This window comes from Mercenaria mercenaria, chromosome 9, assembly GCF_021730395.1.
Source record: "Mercenaria mercenaria strain notata chromosome 9, MADL_Memer_1, whole genome shotgun sequence".
Taxonomy (NCBI): Eukaryota; Metazoa; Mollusca; class Bivalvia; order Venerida; family Veneridae; genus Mercenaria; species Mercenaria mercenaria.
The window spans coordinates 65,072,613-65,099,986 of NC_069369.1; the positions used below are offsets into that span (position 1 = coordinate 65,072,613).

The 27,374-nt window shown below is 34.9% G+C and overlaps 1 protein-coding gene across 5 annotated transcripts in view; it reads right to left on the bottom strand.

The window, feature by feature from the left end:
- Positions 1–414: 414 nt before the first annotated feature.
- LOC123547319 (uncharacterized) overlaps positions 415–27,374 on the bottom strand; it is a 72,261-nt gene continuing 45,301 nt past the window's right edge. The window contains exons 1-3 of one of the 5 annotated variants that reach the window (XR_006685624.2): positions 6,932–7,088; positions 3,144–5,667; positions 415–3,047 (exon numbers count right to left, since the gene is read on the bottom strand). Coding sequence is in view for 4 of the 5 variants with exons in the window: in XM_045334314.2 (XP_045190249.2) it covers positions 3,690–5,612 (1,923 nt within the window). In the remaining variant the exon portion in view is untranslated. Of the gene's footprint in view, positions 5,668–6,931; positions 7,089–24,752; positions 24,862–26,688; positions 26,909–27,374 lie in introns of those variants that run through there. The other 4 variants (XM_045334314.2, XM_053551597.1, XM_045334312.2 and 1 more) reach the window with 4 other exon arrangements.

The following is a 27,374-nucleotide window of genomic DNA, read 5'->3' on the forward strand; positions in this document are numbered from 1 at the left end:
ACAGACACTGACAGGGCAGGGGTTAAAGAAACAGACATAGCGAGTAAAAAGTCCGAATAAACAGACACTGCCAGCCGAAGAAACAGCGAATGAAGAGGGTGAAAAAACAGACACTGCTGGTTAAGAGATTGAACGAACACACATACCGCAACTGAAATGATTAAATATATTGATACTAACGCACTACTAGCGATTTGGGTTAAGAAACAGACACAGCAAGTAAAGAGGGCAAAGAAACAGACACTGAGAGTAAAGAGATTGAAGAAACAGACACAACAAGTGAAGAGGGTAAAGAAACGGACACTGAGAGTGAAGAGATTGAAGAAACAGACAATGTAACTGAAGGAGTTGAAGATACTGGCACAACCAGCTAGGGGTTGAAGAAATAGACACAGCAAGTGAATGCTAAAATCATTTTTTATACTGAACTTTATTGTTTAAGTTAAATACATAATGTAATGTATTTCACATAAACGAAATAAACTGTAAATTATATATCCATAAAAAGAAACAAAATATATATACTGTAAAAGTGATTATGAAATGTGTAATTAATAGTGTACGGTAACTGTACTTAAACTCTCGTATATTATTAACAATTGATATCCTCAAAGGTATCGAAGCCGCATCACCGGCTCGAAATCTCCACAAACTGAACTGAAGTCCCTTTAGTGTCTAACCGCGCATTTGTGGATTCAATTCTAAATATGTAATGGAGATATTTTGCAATTTCAGCAAGAAAAGTAAAAATGTAAGGACATTTGTCATAATCCCTTACAAATGTGAAAATTACGTACATACAAAAATACAAATAAAATTTCATAACTCAAATTATATTCAATTTCAAATAGTTTTCGTCTTGCATAACACCATACAACATAATAAAATCTTATAAAAGTACATATGCCAGTCTAAACAGAATGATAAGAGACGGGTAAAGCATAGCTTACATTAATAAATAACTCTTACTTATGATCAACACACTTCACTGTACATCCACCAGCATTCACACATTAGTTCCATATATGATGATCCCAGTTTTTGAATTGTTCATTTTCAAAATTGAATTTTGTCATCCACAATATCACATCATTAAGACATTCATTTAGTTGTTGAAGAACACTTGTCTCATTCTGCACATTTCCAGCTTGAATTCTGAAAGCTATTTTATGGTCGTCTGCATATCCATACAATTCATTAGGGTATTTCTGAACAACATTATTGAGAACAGCGATACAGGTCATTGTTATTTTAAAAGTATATTATATTAAGGTACTATGTTGTAAATCGATCCTTATGTAAACAACTAGAAATGTGTATCAATACACTGAGATCCAAAATGCATACCTTGACTTTACTTTTACAAGTTTGTGTAACAAGGGCACCGCTTTCGGATACCAGCCTTCATCTGAAAGTGCTTGACATAAGGCAACATGCTACAAAACTCTAAGGTTCCTTGCTTAATTGATGAAAATAAAATGTATAAAGTTTCGAGACTCTAGTATTCAAGAAAAGTAAAATTTCTAAATTTAAAATGGGCCATAATTCTGACAAAATGCAAGAGAGAGTTGTGGTACTTGACCTACATATTAATCTAATGATTGTTTACAGGAAATTCTAATTCCTAAATACATAAAGGGCCACAACTCTGACAAAATGTAAGTCGGGGCAATGGTTCTTGGTCTGTCTACATACCAATCTAATGTCATGTCGAAAGATATCCTGCGGCCAGAAGTTATACAGACCAGAAATTGTTATGGATTGGATGTACGTGTGACCTCACAACCTAAACAGTAACACGTCTGCAAAGTTTCAAAGCTATTGCTCTTACAAAATTCAAGAAAAGTCGACCTTAACCAACGCCGATCATGTGACGACAATACCTCGATAAATTTTAAAAAATCAGACCAGTTCAAATGATTAAAATAATACATATAAAAATGGTTCAAAACTGATTTTTCACGTCAAATCAAATTTGATATATGTTGTCAGATTTACAATACCCTTTTAGTACATATCAAATACGACAGTCCCTCTAAATAATATACTTACTATCTACAGTAAATGTCTTCAGATGTTAAAGCAGCTGCTCCACGGTTTGCAGAGTATGTAGTTTCTGTACACCAGATAGCTTGTCATAATGACTATCAATAGTTCTGATAGATGCATACAATTCGTCCATGAGGACAGTGTAAGAAAACACGTTTTAAGACTTCATAAAGATTTATAAAGTTAAAACAGTTTCCATACCTCCCAGTTACTAGTCGAACTTGCGGTACATAACACCTAAATAAAGCCACAGCTCTACGAAATGAAATGGTAAATGTTGTTTTACATAATTTTCAGTCTAAAAGACAGACTTAAACATTCTATAGGTTCTAAACTTCTATCTACCCTTTCTAGTAAATACTCTTTCTTTTGATTTCCATTTATCAATTTCTCCATCAATCATTTGCTACCACTACTTCACTTGTATTCACCTCCAAAGTTTAATGGACAACGTTGGCAAGTTCCGAAGCGCTCTGTCTACGATTCCGGTAATAGTAAATCAAAACTAAACCAAGATATCATGAATTATGGTACGGTTTAAAATACGATAAAATATAAAAAAATATTGAAAAGCATCATTTAAAAAATGCACATATTTGTTTTACATTATAATCTACATGTTAGAACATATATGCTTGATTACGTGTTATTGATAAAAACAAACTATGGACAGTGTAACATCTATAAAATGTACAGTTTAGCCTCTATAAAAGTGTGTACAGTGTAATTTCTATAAAATGTACAGTGTAACATCTATTAAATGTACAGTGTTGTCTCTATAAAAGCATGTACAGTGCAACCTCTTCAAAATATTTACAGTGTAACCTTTATAAACAATTTGTACATTATATTAACCGCTATTAAAATGGACGGTGTAACCTCTATACAAATATGTACAGTGTAACCTTTATAAAAATGTGTAACCTCTTTAGAGATATGTACAGTGTAACCACTGTAAAATGTGTACAGTAGAACATATATAAAATGTACAGTGTAACCTTTATAAAAATGTGTAACCTCTTTTTTGGAGATATGTACAGTGTAACCACTGTAAAATGTGTACAGTATAACATATATAAAATGTACTGTGTAACCTTTATAAAAATAAAAACGGTGTAACTTCTATAAAATATGTTCAGTGTAACATCTATAGAAAATATACAATGTAACCTCTATAAAATTATGTATAGTGTAACCTATATTAAGACATGAACAGTGTAGCGTCTAGTAACAACACTTTCAAAACGCAATCATCTCTAGAGCAACAGTGTTTCTACAACAAACAAAATCCCATATTTCCAACGATGTCTGAGCCGGAGATATTGCACTGTGGTGAAATAACGAACAGTGCTAGAGTAAGTTAAAGAATAAATATGATGGATATAGAAATCAGTAATTCCTTAAACGTTCACTCTGATGCACCTCAAAAAGTCAGTGTTCTTAACGTGTAACCAACGCGGGAATGTAACATATGACCACGAAAAGATCTACCATGTTATCTACTTTCGCTGTACCCGATGCTAAAATAGCCACTAAACCATCATGTTCGTAATTCAGGCAAATGTTGTTCTCAAAATGATTCCTGCCCTTACTATTTCAAAAGGGACAATTTTAATAGATTTGCAATAGAGCAGTTATTTTTAAACATATTCTTCTCTTTTAACATCTAAAACATGTATCATCGAATCCTTGTAGGTTGTTATAAACAGTTTATCCATTGATTTGTTAAATGCTGAAAACTTTATCCGTTGCATTGCATTTCGATGAATACATGTGACATAGGTTCCGTCTGGAGCCAGGACTTGCACTTCCCCTGGGTGCCTGGTTATAAATATGTATCCGAAGTGATCGGTTATCACTGACGACGTATTTTCAGCTTCGTACTGAAATATAGCTGGTCCACCGGATTCATGATAACACTGCACTGTGTCTGAGTCCTCACAGCATTGAATAATTCGAAAACCCTGTAGATCTGGGACATGTTGAACAGCGAGCTTATATCCATCGTAACTGCCTGTGAGTTCAACATTAATTCTGGTGCTACGCCACTTCTGTCCTTGCAATTTCATCAGATCCAGATACCATTCTCCATTTCTTTGTTGAGATGAAACAAGTATTCTTTCATGATCAACGGTTTGCACATATTTTGGATGATATCGAGTTTGCAAATAGCTGTACTCTTTCAGGTCATTCTCTTTTATCTTCATAATCAGCAATTTGTTTTTCTTCATAAGGCAAACTACCAAGTATTGGTTGAAAAGAGTTAGATTTCCAGGTTTGAGTTCAATTTCTTTTTCTGAGATGATAGAGTCATTTCTAACCATGATTATTCGTTTATTATTATAGTCAGACAAGATAAGTCTTTCATCTGGAAGGCACACGATACCACCAAACCAAGGGTTCGCGTCTTCGGACAGTTCTACGTCGAAGCTTCTGCTATACGAGACTTCAATATTAAGAAATGACTGATGCTTCTTGACAGATGCTGAACCACCAAATTCTTCCTCTATTTCAGCATCACTGCTTGAAGTTTTTAAATCGTGAGTTAACCTTGAAGACAGACTTTCGGGACTAGATTGACTTTCTACGATACTATCGCGTTGCCCTTCTGTGTCCTTTGAAACAATGTCATTTGGTATTAAAGCAATGTGGTTTCTGAAATCACTTTTTAGTCGACCTGGGTGACTGTTTGGCAGTTTCAATTCAGCTTTGTCTAAGTTGCAGAGCAGTAATGGATTTTGGTCTACAACTAAGGCATGGACAAGGTCAGACCTTTCAAATGTAACTTTCTGCCGTGAACAAAGTCGTTCTGTCTGTTCTATTTCTTTCTGGAAATGCTCACACTGTCCAAGAACAGATATTACGCCTCTAAACACGTCAGCTGTTGCTCCATTTTCAACGGCATTCTTAAAAATTGTTTCACTTTCTTTGACTCTCTTTTCAAAGTTCTCTAGATTCTTTATCGCCTGTTTACATTTAGTACTATTGTCTAGAAAGTCACCAGAAACTGACTGCATTATATGGTTTGTTTGACGATCAAATGCTTCAAGCATTTTTGAACGAATGCCTTCGATTTCGCACCGCAAAGCGTCTATACTTTTACTTGCACATTCGTTAGCTTTTTCAATTTCAGTTATGGTATTTTCTGTTGATTCGAAAGTCTTTTGGCATGCGTCTATGACATTGTCCGTAAAGTGGCTGCTAATAAAGGACTTCCCGGCACCATCTATTTCGATTATTTTTGCACACTGCTTGTGGTTGTCTGATTTAAGCAAACAGAAGCTGCACAACAATGTATCATGACCAGCGCAATAGAACTCGGTCTGTTTGTTAGGGTGTTGATTACACATCTGAAGATTTCCTAAATCATTACAAGTTGCAAGCAGTGACTTTTGCTCCACACATTGAGTCAATTCATGATCTTTCGTTGCTTTAAATGTTTTGTGACATTCTGCACAACATTTACATAATGGCTCTTTGCAAGTTTTACAGTACTTCACAGATGTTAAAGAAACACCACGCGATTTGCATGGTACACACAGAATTGTGTTGTTTGTTGCCATTATGGCTTCGCTTTCAATGTTACATCAGCTTTTAATTTTAGCTTTGCAAAGTAATCTGAAACAAAGAATGTATAATCACAGAAATGTACACACGAGACTATTAAATATGGAGATTAGACTTCTCATAACCCATGATTTGTGGTTCTTAAATTAAACTTTTGAAATGGAGCAGTTGCACGATTATTTTACGTCGTCCCAAAGATAATCAGTAGCTCTACGGAACATCATTATAACCAGATACGTTTTATTTATTCACTAAAAATTTCGATGTATTAAATTAAATTTCGACTTTTGTAACTCAAATATCTCGAGATATTGACTTAGTCATTTCAATATATAGTATGTTCCAGTAGAGCCCCATGTGGTTCTGGGACGATCTGTGTATGAAAAGAATTGGAACCACTGTCTTACCCTTGCATGATCGTAAGAGGCGACTAATAGGGTCTTACCACTTGGTTTTGCTGTAACTCTGTGATTCCAGCAGGTATGCAAATTTTGATTCCATACCTCATGTTTTTATTTCGATGTAAATGAGATGTGAAACCAAAATTTGTAGTCCTGTTTGGCGCCATATAACCTATACCGTGTTGGTGCGCCGTAAAACCCAAATCAATCAATCAATCATGTTCCAGTAAAAGAGGTTCGAACTTGGACCAAAACATTTCCAATATAAACAAACTACTGCAATACTAGTATTAGTACTTTTCCTGGACATGTCCTCAAAACCTATAGCTACCAAGGTACCCGATCTTGGTTGAACTCGTACACGTTCATGTAGGATTTGTCTACATTTCCTTCCCATATGTGGTCAGACTAGGTAGAAACTTGTCCAGGCATAGTTAAACTAGTGAGTGATACCCGAGCGTTACACAATATAATACCTAATCTTCGACAGGGCCTACAGTACACATCTACGTATTTTACGGTAGTTAGTAACTCGAAATTTCGAGTAAGAAGTATTGTACCAAGAAATTTTAATTGGTAAATCAAAATTTCGAGTCAGTAATTCGAATTTCCGAGATAATAGATATACACTTGGCAATAATGCTCTGTCGTAAAGAACAGTTTAAATTTGCGAACTAGTTTTAATTAGCAATTTCAAGATATATTCTGAGATGAGATATTTGTTTTCATTTAAGTACTGTCTTATAGTTAGTATCTTTTCGGTAAATGATTAGTTGCAGATAACTGCGAAAGCCTATAACGCAGCTCGAATATTAAATCAATAACATATTCAACTAACATTTAATTTTGTATTATTGAATTCACTAAATAGTTTTGATTATCTATATTATAAAGATATTATAAAGGTTACTAACCCTAAGACTTTAATCCTTTCAGTTCGAGAACTTATCTGTGAAACTAAATTTTGCCTATCCTTGCAAATCCCAAGGTTAATGACCTACAGATTATTAACCTTGAAATAACTGCTCTTGGTTATAATATATTGACAAAATCAATAAGAACATTAGCCAATCTCCTTGTCGCTGGTAAACGTGACACGTTGCATGTTGTATAAAAGATATCAAATCATTTGAAAAGATTATATCGAAGATTACGTGTGCTTTGTAATTTATTTATCTGAAGAACAAACGAGAGAAAAAAAATTGAAATATCAAATTGTTCAGGGAATTATGTAATTGAATGTATGACTGTCTATATCCCTCGGACTGATCATATTTATGTTTTATTTTATGCAATCGGATATTTTGTCGCTTATGTTAAAGCTTAACTCAGCGATAGAGTTAAGCTCAATAGGGAGAGCGTCGGTCTACGGATCGCGGGGTCGTGAGTTCGATCCTCGGGCGGGGCGTATGTTCTCCGTGACGATTTGATAAAAGACATTGTGTCTGAAATCATTCGTCCTTCACCTCTGATTCATGTGGGGAAGTTGGCAGTTACTTACGGAGAACAGATTTGTACTGGTACGGAATCCAGGAACACTGCTTAGGTTAACTGTCCGCCATTACATGACTGAAATACTGTTAAAAAACGGCGTTAAACCCAAAACAAACAAACAAACAAATACTCGCGGAATCATATCCATCGCGATCACGCGAAAATGAAGCCGCAAGTGAACATATTAAGTATGCTAAGGTAAGTATTACTGCATAGCTGCATTTATAGTAGTGATGATAATCGGACAGCAAAATGATAATCGATTAATCGGATATAATCGGAAGGCCTTCCGAGAGATTAATCGGGAAATAATCGGACTTTGGTACTGAGCCTTCTAAAACTTATTAACCATTAGCTCACTTGACAGCGTATTACCCATTATTAGCGGAGTAAGGGAATCGTGGTAAAATTTTTACCCGCGTATGCAAAACTTAATGTGGCTAATTAAAAAAGTATTTTTTTTTTACCAAGGTTATAATGTGGATATTAAAGGGTTTTGCCCCCAAAGCGTCTTTTCGGACTATCGGGAGCCCTGAGAATTTGAAAAAAACTGCCCAGGGGCCCTTTTTCAGACCTAAAATTTTTTTTTGGGCCCTTTTGAAAATGGTTAAATTTAATGCCCCCCAAAATTTTTCATTTCTTTTTTTATTTATAAATTTTTCATGTTTTTTAAAAAAAGAACATCTACAGCTGTTTTTTAAAAAATTCAGAAGAAACAATGCTCATTTAAATTATGAGTAAATAACCCTACATTCCCGAATGGGGGTAGGGTCCTTTTTTTGAATTTTCTGACTGCATAATCGGCAAAACAAAAACTCCCCATTTTTTAATTTTTTTTCCCGGTGCCCTTTTAACAACTTGTAGAATCCAAACTACTTCCACCAGGTGATATGTTTTCTTGGTTTAAGGGTTTGGGTTTTTTGATTGCATTATTGTTTAAACGAACCAGAAGCTTTGCCCCCGTTTCGAAGAGTGGAAAAAAAAATGAACCAAAGGAAAAAATACCCCCAAAAAGATGGAAACCCCGAATATGCTTAAAACTCCCTTTAAGTGCCCAAAAAATTTTCGTTATGGGAAAAGTTCATAATCGGTCGGCGGACTTTGGCCATTAAATGATCGCAATGATTGTCGGCGAAAATGGAGCATCATTTAATTTTTTAGAAACCTCAAAAAACGTTCAGTTTTTTTGGTCCCCCTTCTTTTTAGGGAAATGCACCCAACCCTTTTCATCCATATCAAGTTATCAACGGTTTCCACACCTGAAATTTTTGAAGTAGAAAATTGCTGATTACACCGGCGCAGATCAAAAAGGAAAAGGCCTCGGTACATTTTAAACCCCTACCCTAGGTTTTTCTAAAAAACCATGGTCTTTGAACGGGAAATTCCAAACCCTTTTTTTCAATCGCGTTTTTTCTTCCCTAAACACGCATTTCAGAAAATGTGTCCTTTTGTTATTAACAAGTGGAAATTTATTTTCCGGTTCCGGCCCTTTTCTTCAATATTTCATTTTAAAAAAAAATTTATTTTTTACATTTTTTTCAAAGGTCCCAAAAAAAATTTTGTTAAATTTCCCGGTAATTTTCCGGTTAGATAACAGAACACTCTGTTTGGTGATGTGAAAAGAAAGTCAGTCGTCATTTACTACACGTGTAGGGAAAATTTTATACGCAGCATAAAGTGCAAAATTTTTTAAAAAAAACGGGAATAGGTATCCCAAATGTATGTTTTAAAATTTCCCAAAACCCATTCCCAAGAGAATTTTCATTCATTTTCGGGGTCTTATCTTTTAAAACTGTGAAAAAAACTGAAATTCTTTTTTTGTTTTTTTCTTTTTCGAAAAACATGTGCCAGGGCCGGGAAACCTCTGGGACCGGGGTTCTTTTAGGGGGTTCACGCAAGTTTTCTTTTAACGTTGACAAAAGGCAAAAAAATTTTGGGAAAGGCATTCTGAAATTTGGGAAATTTTGGACAGGGGCGGGTTGCCGAGGAAGAAAAAATTTATCCTTTTTTTAATACCCATAGTACATTTTTACGGGAAACTGGGGTTTTAGGTAAAATCCCCGCGGAAAATGGGTTAGAAATTTTTTCCCTTTTCACGAACAGGTTTTTATAGAATACTTGGGGGTTGGGTAAAAATTACGGGGGGCATTTTCTTTTGATCGATTGGCTGCGACATTGTCGTTCGGTAGATACAAAATTTTTTTTCCCCATTTTGGCCTAAAGGGAAAATTCTTTTTGGAAAAGGCTGTTGCTTGTATATAAAAGGGGAAACTTTTTAAACCAAATTGAAAAAATTGGGATTTGTGCCTCTGTTATAAAATTTAGGGTCTGTATAGTTTTTAAACCAAGGTAGGTGTAAGCACAAAAAAAAATTCTGGGTTTTACAGTGTTTAGAAAACATAAAAAAAAAAAAAAATTTAAAACAATTTTAGTGTAAAAAAAATAGATGAAAGGTTTTGAAGGAGGCCCCATTTTTATAACATCGTTCCGGAAAAAAAAAAAGGGGGAATTTCCCGGTCTGCCCCTTTTTTGCGCTAAGGGGTTTTTTAAGGTAAAAAAATTCACAAAAAAAAAATTTTGAAAAAAAAGCGCAGACACAGCACAGAAAATCAAAATTTTCGTAGTAGAAAAAAATTCCAAAAAAATTTTTAAAATTTTTGCATTTCCCCTTTTTAAATTTGAAATTTTGGGAATTTTTTTTGTATTTGGCAAACCCGGGCTGTTGAGGAAAAAATTTTATCAAATTTTTTTCTTTTTGAAGGTTTTAAAAAGCCCCGATTTTTTGTAGCCCGAAAAAAAAAAGTTAAAAAATTTTCCCAAATAGCCCGATGGAAACAGCGGTTTTGCGAGGAGAAAAAGGGGAAAACCCAAAAAGAATTTTTAAAAAAAGCAATTTTGGAATTTTTTCGGGAACAAGCCAAAATTTCCCAAAATTTTTTTAAAACAAAATTTTCTTTCCAAAAAAGCCCAGTTTTTTCCCCCACGTCCCCCCGAAAAAACCCCCTATAATTTTTAAAAAATTTTTTTCACCAAATTTCCCCTTTTTAAACCGGTAAACTCATGGTTTTTTCTTCTCAAAAAAATTAAAACCCCCAAAAAATTTTTTCCCCCCTTAAAAAATTCCAAATTTTAAATTTTTTTTTTCCCCCGAAAAAACCTGTTTTTTTCCCCCTTCCCCGGTTTTTTCTGTTTTTCGCCCTTTTGTTTTGGTTTTTTTCCAAACCTTCCCCCAAATTTCCCTTTTCCCTTTTTCCTTCCCTTTCTCCTATATTTTTAGACTTCGTTGGAGCTTTTATTTTTAAAAAAAATGTTTTTTTTGTTTATCCCCTTCCATTTTTTGCCCCTTATTTTTTTCGTTAAAACCCCCCAATTTGTTTGGCCGCGCCTTTCCCCTTTTTTAAAAAGGCTTTTTCTTTCCCCTTTTTTGCCCACCCCCCATCGGATTTTTCCTTAAAAAATTAAAACCGTTGAAGAAACCTTGGTTTTCTCGTAGTCCAAAAAACCTTTCCCCATATTTGAACTAATTTTTTTCCCCCCAAAAAAGCCAACAATTTTACCCCTTCCCCCCCCTTTAAAATTTCCCTTTTTTTTTTTAAATTTCTTTTTCCTCCCCCCCCTTTTTTTCCCCCAAGTTTTCCTTTAAAACCGGTTTTTCCCTAGAACCCCCTCCTTTAAAATTCTTTTTTCATCCTTTTTTCCCACTTTGTTTTTAATTCTTTTCGCTCTTTTTTTTTTTTTTTTTTTTTTGGGAAAAATTTTTGTTTTTTTTTTTTTTTGTTTTTTTTTGTATAAGGAACCTTTTTGTTTGGCTTTTTTTTTTCATTCCCCCGGGGTTGGGGGGCCCGGGGTTGCTTTTGGTATATGTCCGAACAAATGGGGAAAAAAATGAAAAAAAATTTTAATTTTTAAAAAATTAAAAAAGAAATTTTGGGGAATTTTTTTCGTCATACGAACAAATCCAGGGTCTGTATGCAAAAGAACTTTAAATTTTGGGACATTTTTTGAACGTCCAGTTTTTGGGTTGGAAAGTAAAAAACAAATTTCCAAATTGGCTTTTAAAAAAATTTTTTTTCATTTCTCTAATTTTTGGTTCTACAAAAGGGCCATTAAACCATTTGAAAACAAAAAAAATTTCCACTAAATTTTTTCCCAAAAAATTTTTTTAAATTTATTTTTTAAAAAAAAAAAAAAAAAACAAATACTTATAAAATAATAAATAAAACACAAAAGTCAAAACATAAGAAAAACAAAGCTGTCATTGACAAGAGGGGTAAGTGAAAAATTTGCACACCCCCCAACCCAACAAGTTTTGCTATATTTGTATGACACAAAAAAAAAAAAAAGGGGCCTGAGGCCCCTAAAACGCTAACCTGTTATCCATTCCCATTGGAGGACAAGAAGGTCCTCGGGGAAAAAAATATCAAGCCCAAAGGACGGAAAAAAAAAAATTGACAAATTTTTAAAACCAAAAAGAAAAAAAAATTTTTAAAATTTTTAAACCCAAGGGGTTTTTTATGTAAAAAATTCCCCCCAAAAATTTGGGGGTACCATCCAGGGGACCAAAGCAAAAGGGTCTTTTTTTTCCCCTACGGCCATTAAAAAAAAAAATTTACAAAAAATAAGCTTTTTTATAGTAAGGGAAAAGGGAAAGGGGTTAATTACGAAAAAAAAAATAGGGGTAAGTGAAAAAAAAAAGGGGTTCTCCCAAATTTAAATTTTTTGACATAAAAAAAATTTCAGATTAGTATCTTCATAGTAGGGAAATTTTACCCCCCTTTTAAATTTTGAAAAAAGGGGGGGTTAAAATTTTTTAATAAAAAAAAGTCCATATTATCTCCCCGGGTTTTTCTCAGCCCCAACTAAAAAACAAAAATTTAAAATTTTCAAAAAAAGTCCGAAAGTACTTTGATATAAACCTTTTTATTCCCAATCAGGGGAGGGGTAATCAGATAAAAAAAATATTTTGGGGAACCCAAAATTGGGTTCTGTTTTTGTCAGGAACCCAAGTTTTAATTTTGTTTTAAAATTTTTTTTGGAAGTTTGTATCAAAAAAAACCTTTAAATTGAAAGTTTTCTATATGGCTGCAAAAGCCAAAATACCCAAATTTTGGCCCTTTTAAAGGGGGAAACTCTAGAACCTTAAAGGAATTTGGGCCTTTGAAGAAAGGAAGAAGGGATCTTGGGGTGATACAAGTTGGGGTCCCATTTTTGGTTTAAAATCAAATCATAAATAAATGGCTGCTTTGTGGAAAAGGTTTCAAAAAGCAAATTTTGGGCCCCTTTCGGGGGGCCATAACTCGGGAAAAACCCTTTAAAGGGGAAATTGGCCGTTTAAAAAAAGGGAAAACCGAGATCTTAGGGTGACACAATTTTTGGGGAAATTTTTTGATTAAATTAAAATTCTAAATAAAAGTGCTAGGGTGCAGCCCAAGGTAAAAATAGCTAATTCGGGCCCTTTTCAGGGGCCATCACTCGGGAAAAACCCAAAAGGGAAATCTCCCCAGTTCAAAAAAGGAAAACCAAAGATTTTATGGGGGGATAAAATTTGTGTCAATTTTGGGTTTAAAAAAATAAAATCAAAAAATTTAAACGGCTATTGCCCAGACAAGGTAAAAATTAGTTTTTTTGGCCCTTTCGGGGGCCCTTTAACTCTGGAAAAAATTTGGCCCCTTTTAAAAAGAAAGGAACCTTTTGTTTTTTATGGGGGATAAAAGGTTGGGGGAGCAATTTTGGTTTAAAATAAAATCATAATGAAACCACTATGGGGAAAAGAAATTTTTGACGCACGTAAAGAATGACCAGGGGGAAACCCGGACGACGGACCCAAAAGGGTGATCCAAAAGCTCACTTTGTCACAGGGGAAAGGTAAAGAAAAAAAATAAAAAGTGTAAAAAAATTCAATAAGGGGGGGGAACGAAAAAAAGAGGGCCAATGCCAGGTCGGTGGATAAGCCCCCCTTTTTCTTCTTTATAGTTGACCCAAAAAATTTATTTAAATATACCCCCAAATCTTTGAAAGGGGGACGAAAAAAAATTCTTTTTTGGGCAGAAGTTATTCAAAAAATGACATTTTAAAATTAAAAAAATGAAAATGAATTTTTTTAAAAAATTTTTGGTAGGGGGTCACCAAAGGGAAAATTTTCCTGTTTTTTTTTGGGTGTAAATTCCCCTGTGTTTTTAAAGGAAAAATTTTTTCCCCAAATTTTTGGGACAAAATGGTAACCCATAAAGGAAATAGAGCAGTTAAAAAGCACCATGAAGGGGTTTAAAAGGGAATTTTTTTAAAAGGGTTGAAAAATTTTCCGAAATTTCGGGCTACAATTTGGCAGTTTCTCAAAAACCAAGAGGGTATGATGACCCTGGACGCTCCCCTGGAATATGAGCTACTGTTTAAATGTAAAAATGATAAATTTTTTCGAAACTTTTGGAAAAATTTTCCGATGTTTAATCGGGGGTAACCCCTGGGGCGGGGAAAATTTTAAACCCGGGGGTCATGTTTTGAACAAAGTTTGTACAAGTCTACAGGCAATTTTACATACCCAAATATCTAACATCTGGGCCCTTCTGGTTTTTTTTTAGAAAATTTTTAAAAGTTTTTAGGTACAATCAAGAAAAACCCCAGGGGTGGCCCCTTTTGGACCCCGGGGGTTTTGATTGAAAAAATTTGGTTAGAAGTCTACTAAAAGCCTTTGGTTTTTTTTTAAAAATTTTTTGAGTTTTTTTTCCCTTTAAAAATTAAGTGACCCAGGGGCGGGGTCAATTTAAACCGGGGGCTTTGTTTTTGAAAAAATTTTTGTAGACGTCCACGGGCAATGCTAATTTTCAAATATCTGGGCCTGGGCCCTTTTGGGTTTTATTTTTAAAAATTTTTGGAAGATTTTTTTCTGGCCCAATAAGAAACCCCCAGGGGGGGCGGGCCAATTTGCAACGTTAAAATACCCAAAAATCTGATCTGGTTTTTTGGGTTTTTATTTTAGCAAATTTTAAAGATTTTTCAGTCCAATAAAAGGTAACCCATGGGGCGAGCCCCAATTGGCCCCTGGGGGTCATGATTTGAACAAATTTGTAAAAATCTATAGGCAATGTTCATGTAAATATCTAAGTCTGGGCCCTTTTGGTTTTTTTTTAGAAAAATTTTGAAGTTTTTCCTATTTAAATTAAAAGTGACCCGGGGGGCGGGGGTCAATTTTGCCCCCGGGGGGTCATGAAAATGAACATTTTTTGGGTAGAGGTCCACTAGGCAATGCTAATGTCAAATATCTAATTAGGCTTCTGGTTTTTTTAAAAAAAAAATTTAAATTTTTTCCTATAGAAATCTATGTAAAATCAAGTGACCCTTGGGGGGGGGTAAATTTTTGATCCTGGGGCCCATGTTTTTAAACAATTTTTGAGAGGTCCCTAGGCAAGCTACTTTTCAAATACCTAAGTTTTTGGGGCCCTTCGGGGTTTTTGGGAAAAGTTTTTTAAGTTTTTCCATGTAAAATAAATTTGCCCCCTGGGGGGGGGTAAAATTTTGCCCCCGGGGGGGTATGTTTTGAAAAAATTTGGTAGAGGCCCACTGGGGAAATGTTTCAAAAACCAAATATTAAACCCTCTAGGGTTTTGTTTTGAAAAGAAGTTTTTTTTTAAATTTTTTCCCTTTCGGTTCTGCAGGAAATTTTCCAATTTTTTAAAACATTTTTTTGTCCCAGCTTCCCCAAAGGGGAACTTTCCTGTGAAGTTTGGTAAAAATTGGGCCCCAAGCAGTTTATGAGGAGATGTCTTTTTTAAAGTAAAAGTTCGGAGGACGCCGACCCCGGACGGTGAATAATCAAAGACCCCCCCCCGGGGCCTTCAGTTTGGGTAAAGTTAAAAAAAAGTGGCTATAATTTTCGAGGCCCAGTGGGGCCCCGGGGCTATAAAATTTAAAATTTTTTTCCCTAAAAAACAGCACTTCCCCCCAATACTTTTTATGAAAAAGTTTACCTTAAGGGATGAAAAGGGTAAAAAATCCTACTAAGTAAAAATTTTGGATCCCCCAAAAAAATTATTAAAAACCTTAAAAAATTTTTTTCAATTTACCAGTAGGTATCATATTTCCGATTAAAAACCCACTATTCTCAAAATCAAAAAAGTCAAAATTTATATTTAAACCCCTTGCTTCCTATGGTTTTTCAAAAACGAAAGGAAAACCTAGGTTTTCAGGACTTTAAACCCTGATAAAACGGAATAAAAAAAAAAATTTCACACAAAAAAACTTGCATCCAGTTAAAAAATTTTCAAGAAATTTAATACAAATGCAAAAATGTGTTCTTTTTTGCATCTTTAGTTTTTAAACGGGAAAAAACCCCAATTTAAAGTGATACTTTTGTAGAAATTTAAGCTTAGTACAAACAAAATTTTTATACAGTTTCTCGGGGTTGCCACTTAGTGAGAAAAGTTTTTCCCCAAAAATTTTTCCGACTTTTCCCTGATCAACTGCACTTTTAATGACCAAAACAAGGCTCCAGATAATTTTGTTGCCCATGAGGGATTTACTCATCATAAATTTTGGAATGCGTAATATGGTAAAAATCTGAAATTTTCTTGGGGTAATTTTTTCTCCCGAAAATTTTTAAATGTTAAAAAAAAAAGGGGAAAAAGGGGTTTTTTAAAAATTTTAAAAAAATTTTTAAAAACCCATGAATTTTTTTGGGAGTTCCCGTTTTCCCAAACAGAAATTTAAAATTTTTTCTTTTTTTTTTTCCCCGGTTTACTTTTGGTTTCAAACCCTACTGAATCCCAATAGGGAAAAAACTAAAAATAGTTTTTAAAAATGGGGTTTTTAAGATCGTTTTTTGTTGGGTTTTAAAAAGCGTAGTGGGTTTTTTCCCTTTTTACTTTTCAGATCGACCCCGCTTTTGAATTACATTCGTTCATCAAATTTTTTTCCCAAAACATTTGACTTAGGGAATTTCATTGGGTATTTTAAAATAGTTTAACTTATAAGTACCCTTCAATGCGTATGTACGTTTTTTTTTGGGGGAATTAATGCTGACCCGGGTTTGTTACGTAAAGGACTTTTAAAGGGTTCAGAGTTTTTTTTACACTAGTAAAAAGTCATTCCGGATTTCTGTTAAATTTTTATAGTTTTTTTTATAAGCTTAAAAATGATCACAAATGGTATTTGCATTTTTCAAAAATAAAAATTTTGCTAAAGCATCTTATCGGGGGGCCCCCGCATATTTTGGCGGTTTTTCCTTCCCTCTAGCAGTCCAAAACCTTGTTTTATATTTTACCTTGTGAAACCTTTTGTTTTTTTAAACCAGTTACATAAAATCGAAAACCCTCCCCAAAATTTTAGGGGGGGGAACATTTCTACCAAGTTTCATTTTGATTGAGCCTAAAAATTTTGGGCCCCCTTTGAGTGTTAAAAAAGTTGGGAAGAAGTAAATTTCCATGCCCAATTTCAAAGCCCTACTGGAAGGCCCCCTAATTTTTTCTACTGCAGTATAAACATCATGAAAAAAAATCTGTCAATGGGTGTATAAACAAATTGTACTATTTATACCCTTTTGGTTTTAAAAAACACAGGGGTAAAATGGCATATAAAAAAACCCCCGTTTTTTTTTTTTAAAGAAATGTTTTTGCCGATATAAAAAAAATTATCAATAAGTTATTTATAGTACCAACCAAAGGGGGGAAAATTTAATTTAAATTTAAAAAAAAAAAAAAAAAAAAAAACCAAAATATAAGGGCCACAAGAAACCCCTTTACCCGGTTTGAGATAGGTCCAAAAAAACACCTTTAAAAAATGGTTTTAAATGGGATGTTTCACCACAGAAAGTGGTCCGATTTTTCTTTCGGCCAATAAAAAAAAAGTTTTAAAAAAAATCTATTTTAAATAACAAAAAGGGGGGCGAAATTTTAAAAAAGGGTTTTCCCCCATGGTGGTGAAAATTTGGGGCCAAGTTTTCATCAAAATCCCTCAATGAATTTAAAAAAGAAATTTTCCGGACAAAAGTTTTCCCGGAAAATTTTACCTTTTCCTCTAAAAAATGACCCTTGGGGCCTTTTTGGACCTAGGGACCCGGTTTTTTTCGACGCAATCCCCCTTAGGTTGGTGAACCCTTTGTGCCAAGTTACATCAAAATCCCTCCAGCATGGGGAAAAAGAAATGCTCCAGACCAAAAGTCATTTTTTTTTTCGGGTTTTGGGCTCTAAGTGTTTTTTTTTACCGACATTTTTGGGCCCGGGTTTGGGGTTTTTCGCCATTTAAAAGTTTTCATCCGGGGAATATTTTTGCCCCCGGGGTATCAATCCTGTTTTTATGACAAAGGTTTTTGATGGACAGGAAAAAAATCCTACTGACCTTTTTATCTCAAAAGTGTGGGCCTTTACCTTTAAGGGGGGTAATGGGGTTTTTTGCGCCTTGGGCATGTCATCTTTTCCTGGGGGAAAAATTATGCCAAATGATATTGATCCCCTTTTGGGGGACGAGTTTGGGAAAAGGGGCAAGGGGAAAAAAAAAAAATTTACCCTTTTACCCCCCAATTGTTTTCCCCTTTCTTTTAGTAAGGGGGCCGGGGGTTTGGGACAGGGCATGTGTTCAAACATGGGGGAAAATTTTTGCCAAAGTAATATTAAAATCCCTTAAAATTTAAGGTCGAGTTATGGACGGACACGAAAAAAGGGCCCCGTTCATGTTTTGGGGTTTAAAATTTGAAGGGAAGTGTGAAATTTACCTTTGAGTGGGGTTTGAAAGTTGTGAAAGACACATCGTCTTATTTTTGAGGGGTTTCATTTGTGCCCGTAAATTAAAATCCCCTTTAAATTTGGGGGGGGTTTGGACCGGACAGGAAAAAACCCTTTTTTGGACCTTTTACCTCCAAAAGGACCCGGGCCTTTTAAACCTTTGGGGGTCCAGGTTTTTCGAACATGTCGTCTCCTTTATGGGGAAAATTAAAATTTTCCAAAAATTAAAAACTTTCATGGATTGGGGGGGAGTTAAGGACCGGACAGGAAAAAAAACCCCGGTTTACCCTTTTACCCCAAATTTTTTGACCTTTACCTTTGAGAGGGGTCCCGGGGTTTTCCCCATAAACATTAAATTAATTTATGGGGGGGAAAATTTGTTTCCAAGTAAAACTAAAAACCCTTCAAGGAGGGAGAGTTGTGGAACCGGACAGGAAAAAAAAACCCCCGTTGAACCCTTTTACCTCCAAAATTTTGCCTTGGGCCTTTGAGCTAGGGGTCCCGGGGTTTTTCGAAAGACACGTCGTTTTCCCTCAGGGGAACCCTTTTGGGCCCAAAAAATATTAAAATCCTTATGGATGACAGGTTATGGACCCAAAACGAAAAATTTCGGAAAAAACGACGGGGGGGACGGAAGGGAAAAAGACGGAAAACAAATTCCCATAGGGCCCCGAAACTGGTTTTTAACCAGTAGGGGGGCTAAAAAGCCCTTTTTTTTTTATTTTGGGTGGTGACCAGTTTTTTACCCCCAGATGAACCCCTTATCAAACGCCAAAATTTTATTGGGGGGAACCTTGGACCAAGGGTTTTTTTAAAATTAGACCAAAATTGGGGCCCTTTTAAGGGGTTAACCCCGTTTAAATTGGTTGGCGACGACAGACACGGGCGATCAAAAAAAAGCTCACCCCTTTTGGGGCCTTTTTTGCTAAGGTTTGCTAAAAAATTTTTTAGTTAAAGGTTTTAGGTTTTTGGCTCAAATGTTAAAAAGGAGACCATTCTATACCCCCAACCCTTTTAAGCGGGACCTTATTTTAAGCTACAAAAAAAAAATTTCCCTCAACGATTTACCCAAAAAAAGTAAATATGTTTTTTTTTTATTTTGCCCTAAATTAGCAGACCTAAGAAGGGGCCCGTTTTTACCCTTTATCTCAAATTTTTTATAACATCTTTTTGTTCCTTAAAAGTTTTTTTTTTCAACCCCTTTTTCTTTTTTGAAAAAAAAGAAAATAAATCCCAAATTATCGGGCCTTTTTTGACCCAAAACCCTTATGAGAAACCCAAAAAAATACAAAAAGTTTCAAAATTCCTCTTTTTCCATTTAAAAAAAAAATTTTTAATTTTCAATTTTACTTCCCTATTCATTGTCGTCATTAGACCCCTCATTTTCTTTAAAGTTACTTTATTTTAAAGTGACTGACTTCTCCCCTTGGGTTTTTTTTTTTTTTGGGGGGTGATTCATGGCTTGGGATAGTTTTGATCGGTAAACAAAAAATTTAAGCCTTTTTGAACGGGCGATTTTATTGGTGGAGTCCCTCTCCTTTTTGTAGAAACCCTTTCTTCGGGGGGAACTTGTCCAAATGTGCTTTTTTGAATCCAAAACCCCTTTGGAGAAAAAAAAGCATTGCAAGAAAGTTCTCCTTTTAAATTGTTAGGAGAGGGGCCATTTTTTTTTTCGTTTTAGACTCCCCCATTGCAAAAAGAAAACAGGTCTGCATATTTGAATCATAGAAAATTTTTTGAAGCAACAACTGTTTTAGGTTTCAGGTCCCTGTGGGCTTTACCCTTTTATCCAGTGACCTCAAATCAAAAAGGGTCAGGGACACAATTTTGACAAAAACCTATTAAATTTCAAGGTCCTAGGTTTAACCCCCTTAACCCGTTATTGAGAGAAACCCCTTTTTAATGTTCGGGCCCCGTGAGCTTTTACTTTTGACCCCGTGACCAAAAATCAATAGGAGTCATTCAAATTTAAAACCAAAAAAATGTTAAGTTCCCAAAGGGGGTGGTGGAAAGCCCTTTTTATTTAATGAGGAAAAAACATTTTTTAAAATTCATGCCCTGTGGCCTTGAAGTTTTACCCGGTTGGGCTCCAAAAAAAAATAGGGGCTATCTAATCATCAAGAAAAAATTTTTACCCGTTTAAAACCCCCCTCCCTTTAAAGGGGCTGAGCGGAGGAAAACCCTTTTTAATGTTCCAAAATCCCTGTGGGCCTTTACTTTTGCCCCAAGGAAACCCCAAAACCCAAAATATAAATTTGGGCCATATTACGTGAAAAAATGGGCATAAATGGACCTCTTTGAGTTTTTAACAAGCATTTCATTTTATTTGAAACTGGTTTACCCAGTTTGTGACCCCAAAATTTACCAAAAATTGTGGATTTTTCATGCTTAAAATTTTTGGGGTGTGGCCCTTAACTGTTCCATTTTTAATTTGTTTGGGGGAACGAGCTTGAAAAGCCGCGGAAGCAGGGCTTAAAGAAATAAATTCTGGTCAAGTTTTTATTAAGATAGGTCCTTAATTTTGGGCTCTACCCGTGTTTTAAACTTTTCCTTTGATCTGATCTGGGACCTAGATTTTTAAAACCCCTTTTACCCAGATTCCAAATTTATTTAAAAATTTATCAATAATAAAATTCGACCAAGTTTTAAAAAGATCAGTCCTAAATTTCGCCTTAGAGGCTAACAAGCTTTTTTCCGTTGATTTTACCTTGGGGGACCTAGTTTAGGATCCCATGCGACCCAAATTTAAAAATTTACCTAGAGGTCATCAAGACAAAAAATTCGGGCTAATTTTTCATGGTTCCCAAAATTTAAAAAATTTTACTTTTTATTTTTCCTGCCCGACCTAGTTTTTACTCCGGGCCGATTTGAATTTTACCTTAAAAATCATCAAGGGTTTAATTTTTCGACCACGTTTTATGAAGAACAGTCATAAAGGGGGCCCTAAAGTTTAACCCAAACCCTTTTTTCCCTTTTATTTTTTGACTGGTTTTTCTTGTTTTTGCCCCCTTGGGCCCAAAAATTTTAATTGGACTAAAGTCATCAAGATTTAAATTTGACAAAGGGGTTTTTTAGAAAGGGCAAAATGTGGGGCCCCAGAGTGTTTAAAAGGGAAACCTTTCCCCGAATTGACCGGGACCTAGTTTTTTCCCCCAAGGGCATTAGATTTTAATAAACCCAAAGAACTCAAGTTAAATTCCCACAAAGTTTCCTTAAGATTTGGTCAAAAAAGGGTGTCTCTAGGTGTTTAAAAAGTCTTTTCACCAATGACCTAATTTTTACCCCCAAAGGGCCCCGATTTAAAATTGATCTATAGATCATCAAGATTTAACATTTTTAAACCCAAATTTTTAGGTTTTTGGGGCCAAAACTGGGCCCGGGGGTTTTTTTTCAAGGGAAAAAATTTTTTTTAAAATAAAAATTTTCTCACCTGTTCCATTTTGGGAAAAAGGGGATAGCTGCACCTGGGGAAAAAACCGGGGCAGTTCCTTTTAAGGGGGGGATTTGCTATGTTTGGGGGATGTAGCGCTGGTTTTATATCTGAAAAATTTACCCCTTTTTGCAAGTGGGCCCCCAAATTTGTAATTTTTCCACAATCTTACAATGGTCAAATTAAAAATGATCCTAAATAGAAATAGATAATAATGAAACATTTTCTTGTAAGGGTATACACGGAATGCTTTAAAAAGTTTAAGTCAATCTTCTATTAGGGATCCAATTTCCAAAACCATGCAGTCGAAGGGAAAAAAGGTTTCCTCTACTCCCTTGCGGTTGCTTGGGATTTCTGAAATAAATGGAATTTAAAAGAATAGGGGAAAAAAGTTTGATGGTTTTTAATTTTTTTTGTATACCAAAAGGGGGCAAAAATTAAAAACCCCCTGAAGAATACATTAAAAATTTTTTGGACAGCAATTTTAAAATGTGAGGAGGATTAGAAAAATTTTTATGTCACCCGCGAGGGGCAAGATAAAGAGGAGGAACCGGGAAAAGGGGGGGGGGGGGGCCTTGTCTATATTTTTGGGGGGGAGGGGAGTCTCCTCCTGAAAGTTATTGAAATAATTATTCGGGGTCAAATTTAAATGAAATGGTGGGGCCCCGGGGGCAATTTTTTTCTTATTTAATTTCAAAAAATGTGGGTTCGTTCCCCCATTTCCTGGAACATGTTGTTTCAAATTTTTAAAAGTTTCCAAAACATTGCCATGATTTTCGGAATGAACAATTTCCAGGGTTTTTGACTACAAGCCCAGGGTGGGGAAAACCCTTGGGAAAATCCGGGGGTTTGGGGAAATTTACTCCTTAAAAAAATAAAGAAGGGTTTGGGAATACTGGGCAAAAAAAGTTTTTTCTATTTTTTTTTTTCCAAAAGTTTAGGGGTTTTATGTTTTTTAAAATGGGAGGGTTTTTACCTTAAGGGTTTTTCCCTTTCTTTTAAAAACCTTTTTGGGGGAAGTGTGGTAAACAAAACAGTTCCCTTTAAAAAAAATTATCATGTATTTTTGGGAAAATTTTCCCAAAAAAATATTTTCCATTGAAAAAAATTTAAAAACCCCTTCAACCCTTTTTAGTTACAGATTTATGAATTTATAAAGGACACCCGTTTTTTACATTAACTTGGAAAAATTGCTTTACAATTTTTTTCTCATTTTTCTTGCTCAATGTGGCTTAGATTTTTAGCAAAACTATTTTTGAAAATTGGAGTGTCTTTTTTTATTTCACCCTGATCCCAGAAATTAAGGAATTTAGCTAAGTGTATTATCATATGTTTAAACTTTGCAATTTTTCACCGCAAATTTTCAGTGAAGTTGCTTATTTCTGCCTATCTTTTTCATATTTTGTTTGGCCCATTGTAAATAGAAATGCTTTCTTTGTCTTAGATTTTAACAACTTCTTTAGATTGAAAGTTGAAATTCATGTAATAGGTATATGCCAGAAAATGCTAAAATTCCCACCTCTGTTCTTGAATGACAGTAGTGGAACGTTTACTTGGTGTTTGAAGACTTTTTGCCAAAGTCTAAAGCTAAATTTAAATAATTAAACAGAATAGAATTTATCCTTTATATAATGTCAATGATTTTGTTATAATTAAGAGTCCACTGAATATAAGACTCCCGGTAATTGGTATACCCAGTATTAGCTAAAATAATTCAGCTCAGAGATGTTTATATGTTGGACGCGACCATCAGACTATAAAAATAGCGTCAGTTAAGTTATGGTAGCCAGAATAACCCAGTATAAATTCTACAGGCTCAATATCATATGTGGATCCAGCATTTTCTGTCAGAGGGGTCCAAATTCTATGCTTTCTGCCAGAGGGGGTCCTAGTACACTTTTATACAAAATAACATTAAAATTAATTGTATTTACATTAAATTCCAAAATCCCAGGGGGGGTCTGGACCCCCGGACCCCACCCCTGGATCCGCGCATGAATATTGTATCCAGAGGTGGAGAAATATCAGAATGATGCCTCATTTAGTCATTATGAATCTAGCGCAATAAATCAGGCCTTTAGCGAAATCCACAAACTGAACTGTAAACTGCCATGGTCAAGGAGACAAATTATCCACAATCATAGATCGACAGAAGATTTTCAAAAAACTGATGTCCCATTTTCTTTAGTCGAAGGTCTTTAAAGTCAATAACAATATTTATATATAAAAGAACGTATTTAGTTATGCTACTATTATTACATATATATAAATAAACTTACCGCTAAATTACGGACAGTGACAGAAGGACCATCAATAATTTCCAACACACAAAGGAATAAACAAACGCGTGTGTATGTAGTTGACTGGTATCCGTTTTCACTCTTCGAATCATAAACGCAAGTCTCAGAAGTCGTGAACCAGCCATGTGTAATTGAATCGACGCGTCCATTTCATAACACGCTAAGATTAGGGGTGTCAGCTTGGTTAATGCATCATTTCTTATTTAAGTTCTAATCAGCGGTTGTAGGCGTTTATAATAACAAACATTTCGTAAGCTTTATACAAATGTTAAAAAGTTTTATTAATCCATTCATTTTAATAGTCGGTAGATACTACAATATTTAAGAATGTAGCGACTGATCACCCGCCACCCCGTGTACAAATAATGAAAGCATCCAATTCAAAACGCGAGGTTTTTGTGTAGTGTGTATAACCAACTACGGCTGCAGAATATACAGAGTCTCTGGTGTTGATGGAAAGGATTGTTTACCTAGAGGCAGCTTGGTAAGAAAAAGCATTTATCATAAAATATATTAAATCACAGTGTATCCCTGTTTCTCGTATTCTCCAGGTCCCAGAAAAGTCACAAATTAGCTATATAGCTAAATCTAGCTATATATAGCTAGAATTAGCTATAAAAGCAATAACAATGATGCACATTTTAACGATCTCACAAAGAAACAGGTTGTTACCCCACCCATTTGGTATACGAGCCAAAACACGATCACATAAAACATGTATCTGTGCAATCACCTTCTCGATGCATGTTGCAGATTATTGCGATAATTCATTTGAAAATACCTTAAACTTCTTAATTACCATGTACAAAGGAGTGAAACTGTTGCATTTAGAAAAATGCACACTTCTTTAAATGCGGAACTGTGTTCCAAATTGAACAATCTCTTACACGCTTGGAAGTCAACCGGAAACTGGCCGCTTCTAGCAAAGAAAATATAATTAATTTGCAACTTCAGCATCTTTGTGTATAGACTGTTGCAAAATATTGAAACTGTCGTATAAATAACAGTTTCATCGGAAATGAATAATAATAATAATAATAGACATGATATTTCCTATTAAATTATAGTAGTTTCAAACTTGATAATACATATAGCTTGTATTATAACATAGACAGTGGATAAGGCAGGACAAATTATTGTGCTAGGTTCTGGTGAATAATGTTATGAATAATAATAACACATACCATTCTATTCGTTTCTTGTTCTTACAAACAAATATGATGATTAATTCTTTTTAGTCCTGTTTAAAGTTGTATTTTTTCGGTAAATGATTAGTTCAGATAACTGCGAAAGCCTATAACGCAGCTCGAATATTAAATCAATAACATATTCAACTAACATTTAATTTTGTATTATTGAATTCACTAAATTTAGTTTTGATTATCTATATTATAAAGATATTATAAAGGTTACTAACCCTAAGACTTTAATCCTTTCAGTTCGAGACTTATCTGTGAAACTAAATTTTGCCTACCCTTTGCAAATCCCAGGTAATGACCTACAGATTATTAACCTTGAAATAACTGCATTGTTTATAATATATTGACAAAATCAATAAGAACATTACCCAAATCTCCTTGTCGCTGGTAAACTTGACAGTTTGCATGTTGTATAAAAGATATAAAATTTATTTGAAAAGATTATATCGAAATTACGTGTGCTTTGATTAATTTATTCTGAAGAACAAACGAGAGAAAAAAAATTGAAATATCAAATTGTTCGGGAAAAATTTATGTAATTGAATGTAGACTGTCTATTCCCCTCGGACTGATCATATTAATGTTTTATTTTATGCAATCGGATATTTTGTCGCTTATGTTAAGCTTAACTCAGCAAACGTAGAGTTAAGCTCAATAGGGAGAGCGTCGGTCTACGGATCGCGGGGTCGTGAGTTCCATCCTCGGGCGAGTCAACGATTTTATAAAAAGACACTGTGTCTGAAATCATTCGTCCTTCACCTCTGATTCATGTGGGGAATTTGGGCCGTTACTACGGAGAACAGATTTGTACTGGTACGGAATCCAGGAACACTGCTTAGGTTAACTGTCCGCCATTCATACTAAAATTTACTGTTAAAAAACGGCGTTAAACCCAAAACAAACAAACAAACAAATACTCGCGGAATCATATCCATGGGGATCACGCGAAAATGAAGCCGCAGTAACATTTTAAGAAATGCAAAGGGTAAGTATTACTGCATAGCTGCATTTAAAAGTAGTGATGATAATCGGACAGCAAAATGATAATCGATTAATCGGATATAATCGGAAGGCCTTCCGAGAGATTAATCGGGAAATAATCGGACTTTGGTACTGAGCCTTCTAAAACTTATTAACCATTAGCTCACTTGACTAGCTGTATTAGCATATATTAGCAGGAGTAATGTAATCTGTGTGTGAAGTTTTAGCGCTGTATGCAGATATTAATGTGGCTAATTGAAAAGTATCTTTTATTTACCAAGGTATAATGTGGCATATTCATATGATTTGCACCCAAGCGTCTGTCGGACTATCAGGAGTCCCTGAGAATTTGAGAAACTGACCATGCTGTCAGACCTGAAATGTTATTTTTGTCCCTATTTGTACATGGTTCAAACTTCAATGCCCTCCAATTTTTCATTTCTTATTTTCTATTTATAACTATTTCATGTTTATAAAAAGACACATCTACAGCTGTATATTAAAACATATCTAGAAGAACAATGCTCATTGAAATTATGAAGTAAATCAACCTACATTACGAATGTGGGTAGGGTACTATTATTTGCAGTCTTGACTGCATAATCGGCAAACGAAACTCCCCATTTTTTAATTTTCTTTCCCTGCTGCACCTTAACATATCTTGTAGAATCCAAACTACTTCCACACAGGTGATATAGTTTTCCTTGGATAGAGGAATATGGCTTTGATTGCATTATTGTTTTGATCGAACGCAGAATGCTTTGCCTCCGTTTCGAAGAGTGGAAAAGAAATGAACCTAATGATGAAATACCACCAAAAAGATGCGTAACTCCCGAATATGCTTAAAACTAGCCTAAGTGTCAAATAATCGATTATAGAAGTTCATAATCGATGTCGGCGACTTTGGCTCATTAAATGATCGACAATCGATTGTCGGCGACAATCGGAGCATCACTAATTTATAGTACTCTCGAAAACGTTCAGTTTTATTGTACCCTTCAATTATGAATGCACCCTAATCCTTTTCATCCATATCAAGTTATCAACGGTTATCCACACCCTGAATTATTGACAGTCAGTAAATTGCTGTTATTACACACTGGCGCCAGATCAGAAAGGAAATGCCTCGGTACATGTTATACCCTACCCCTAGGTATTCTATAAGAACCATGGTCGTGAACGGGAAAATATACTAACCTTTTTCAATCGCGTATTTCATACCTAAAACACGCAGTTCAGTA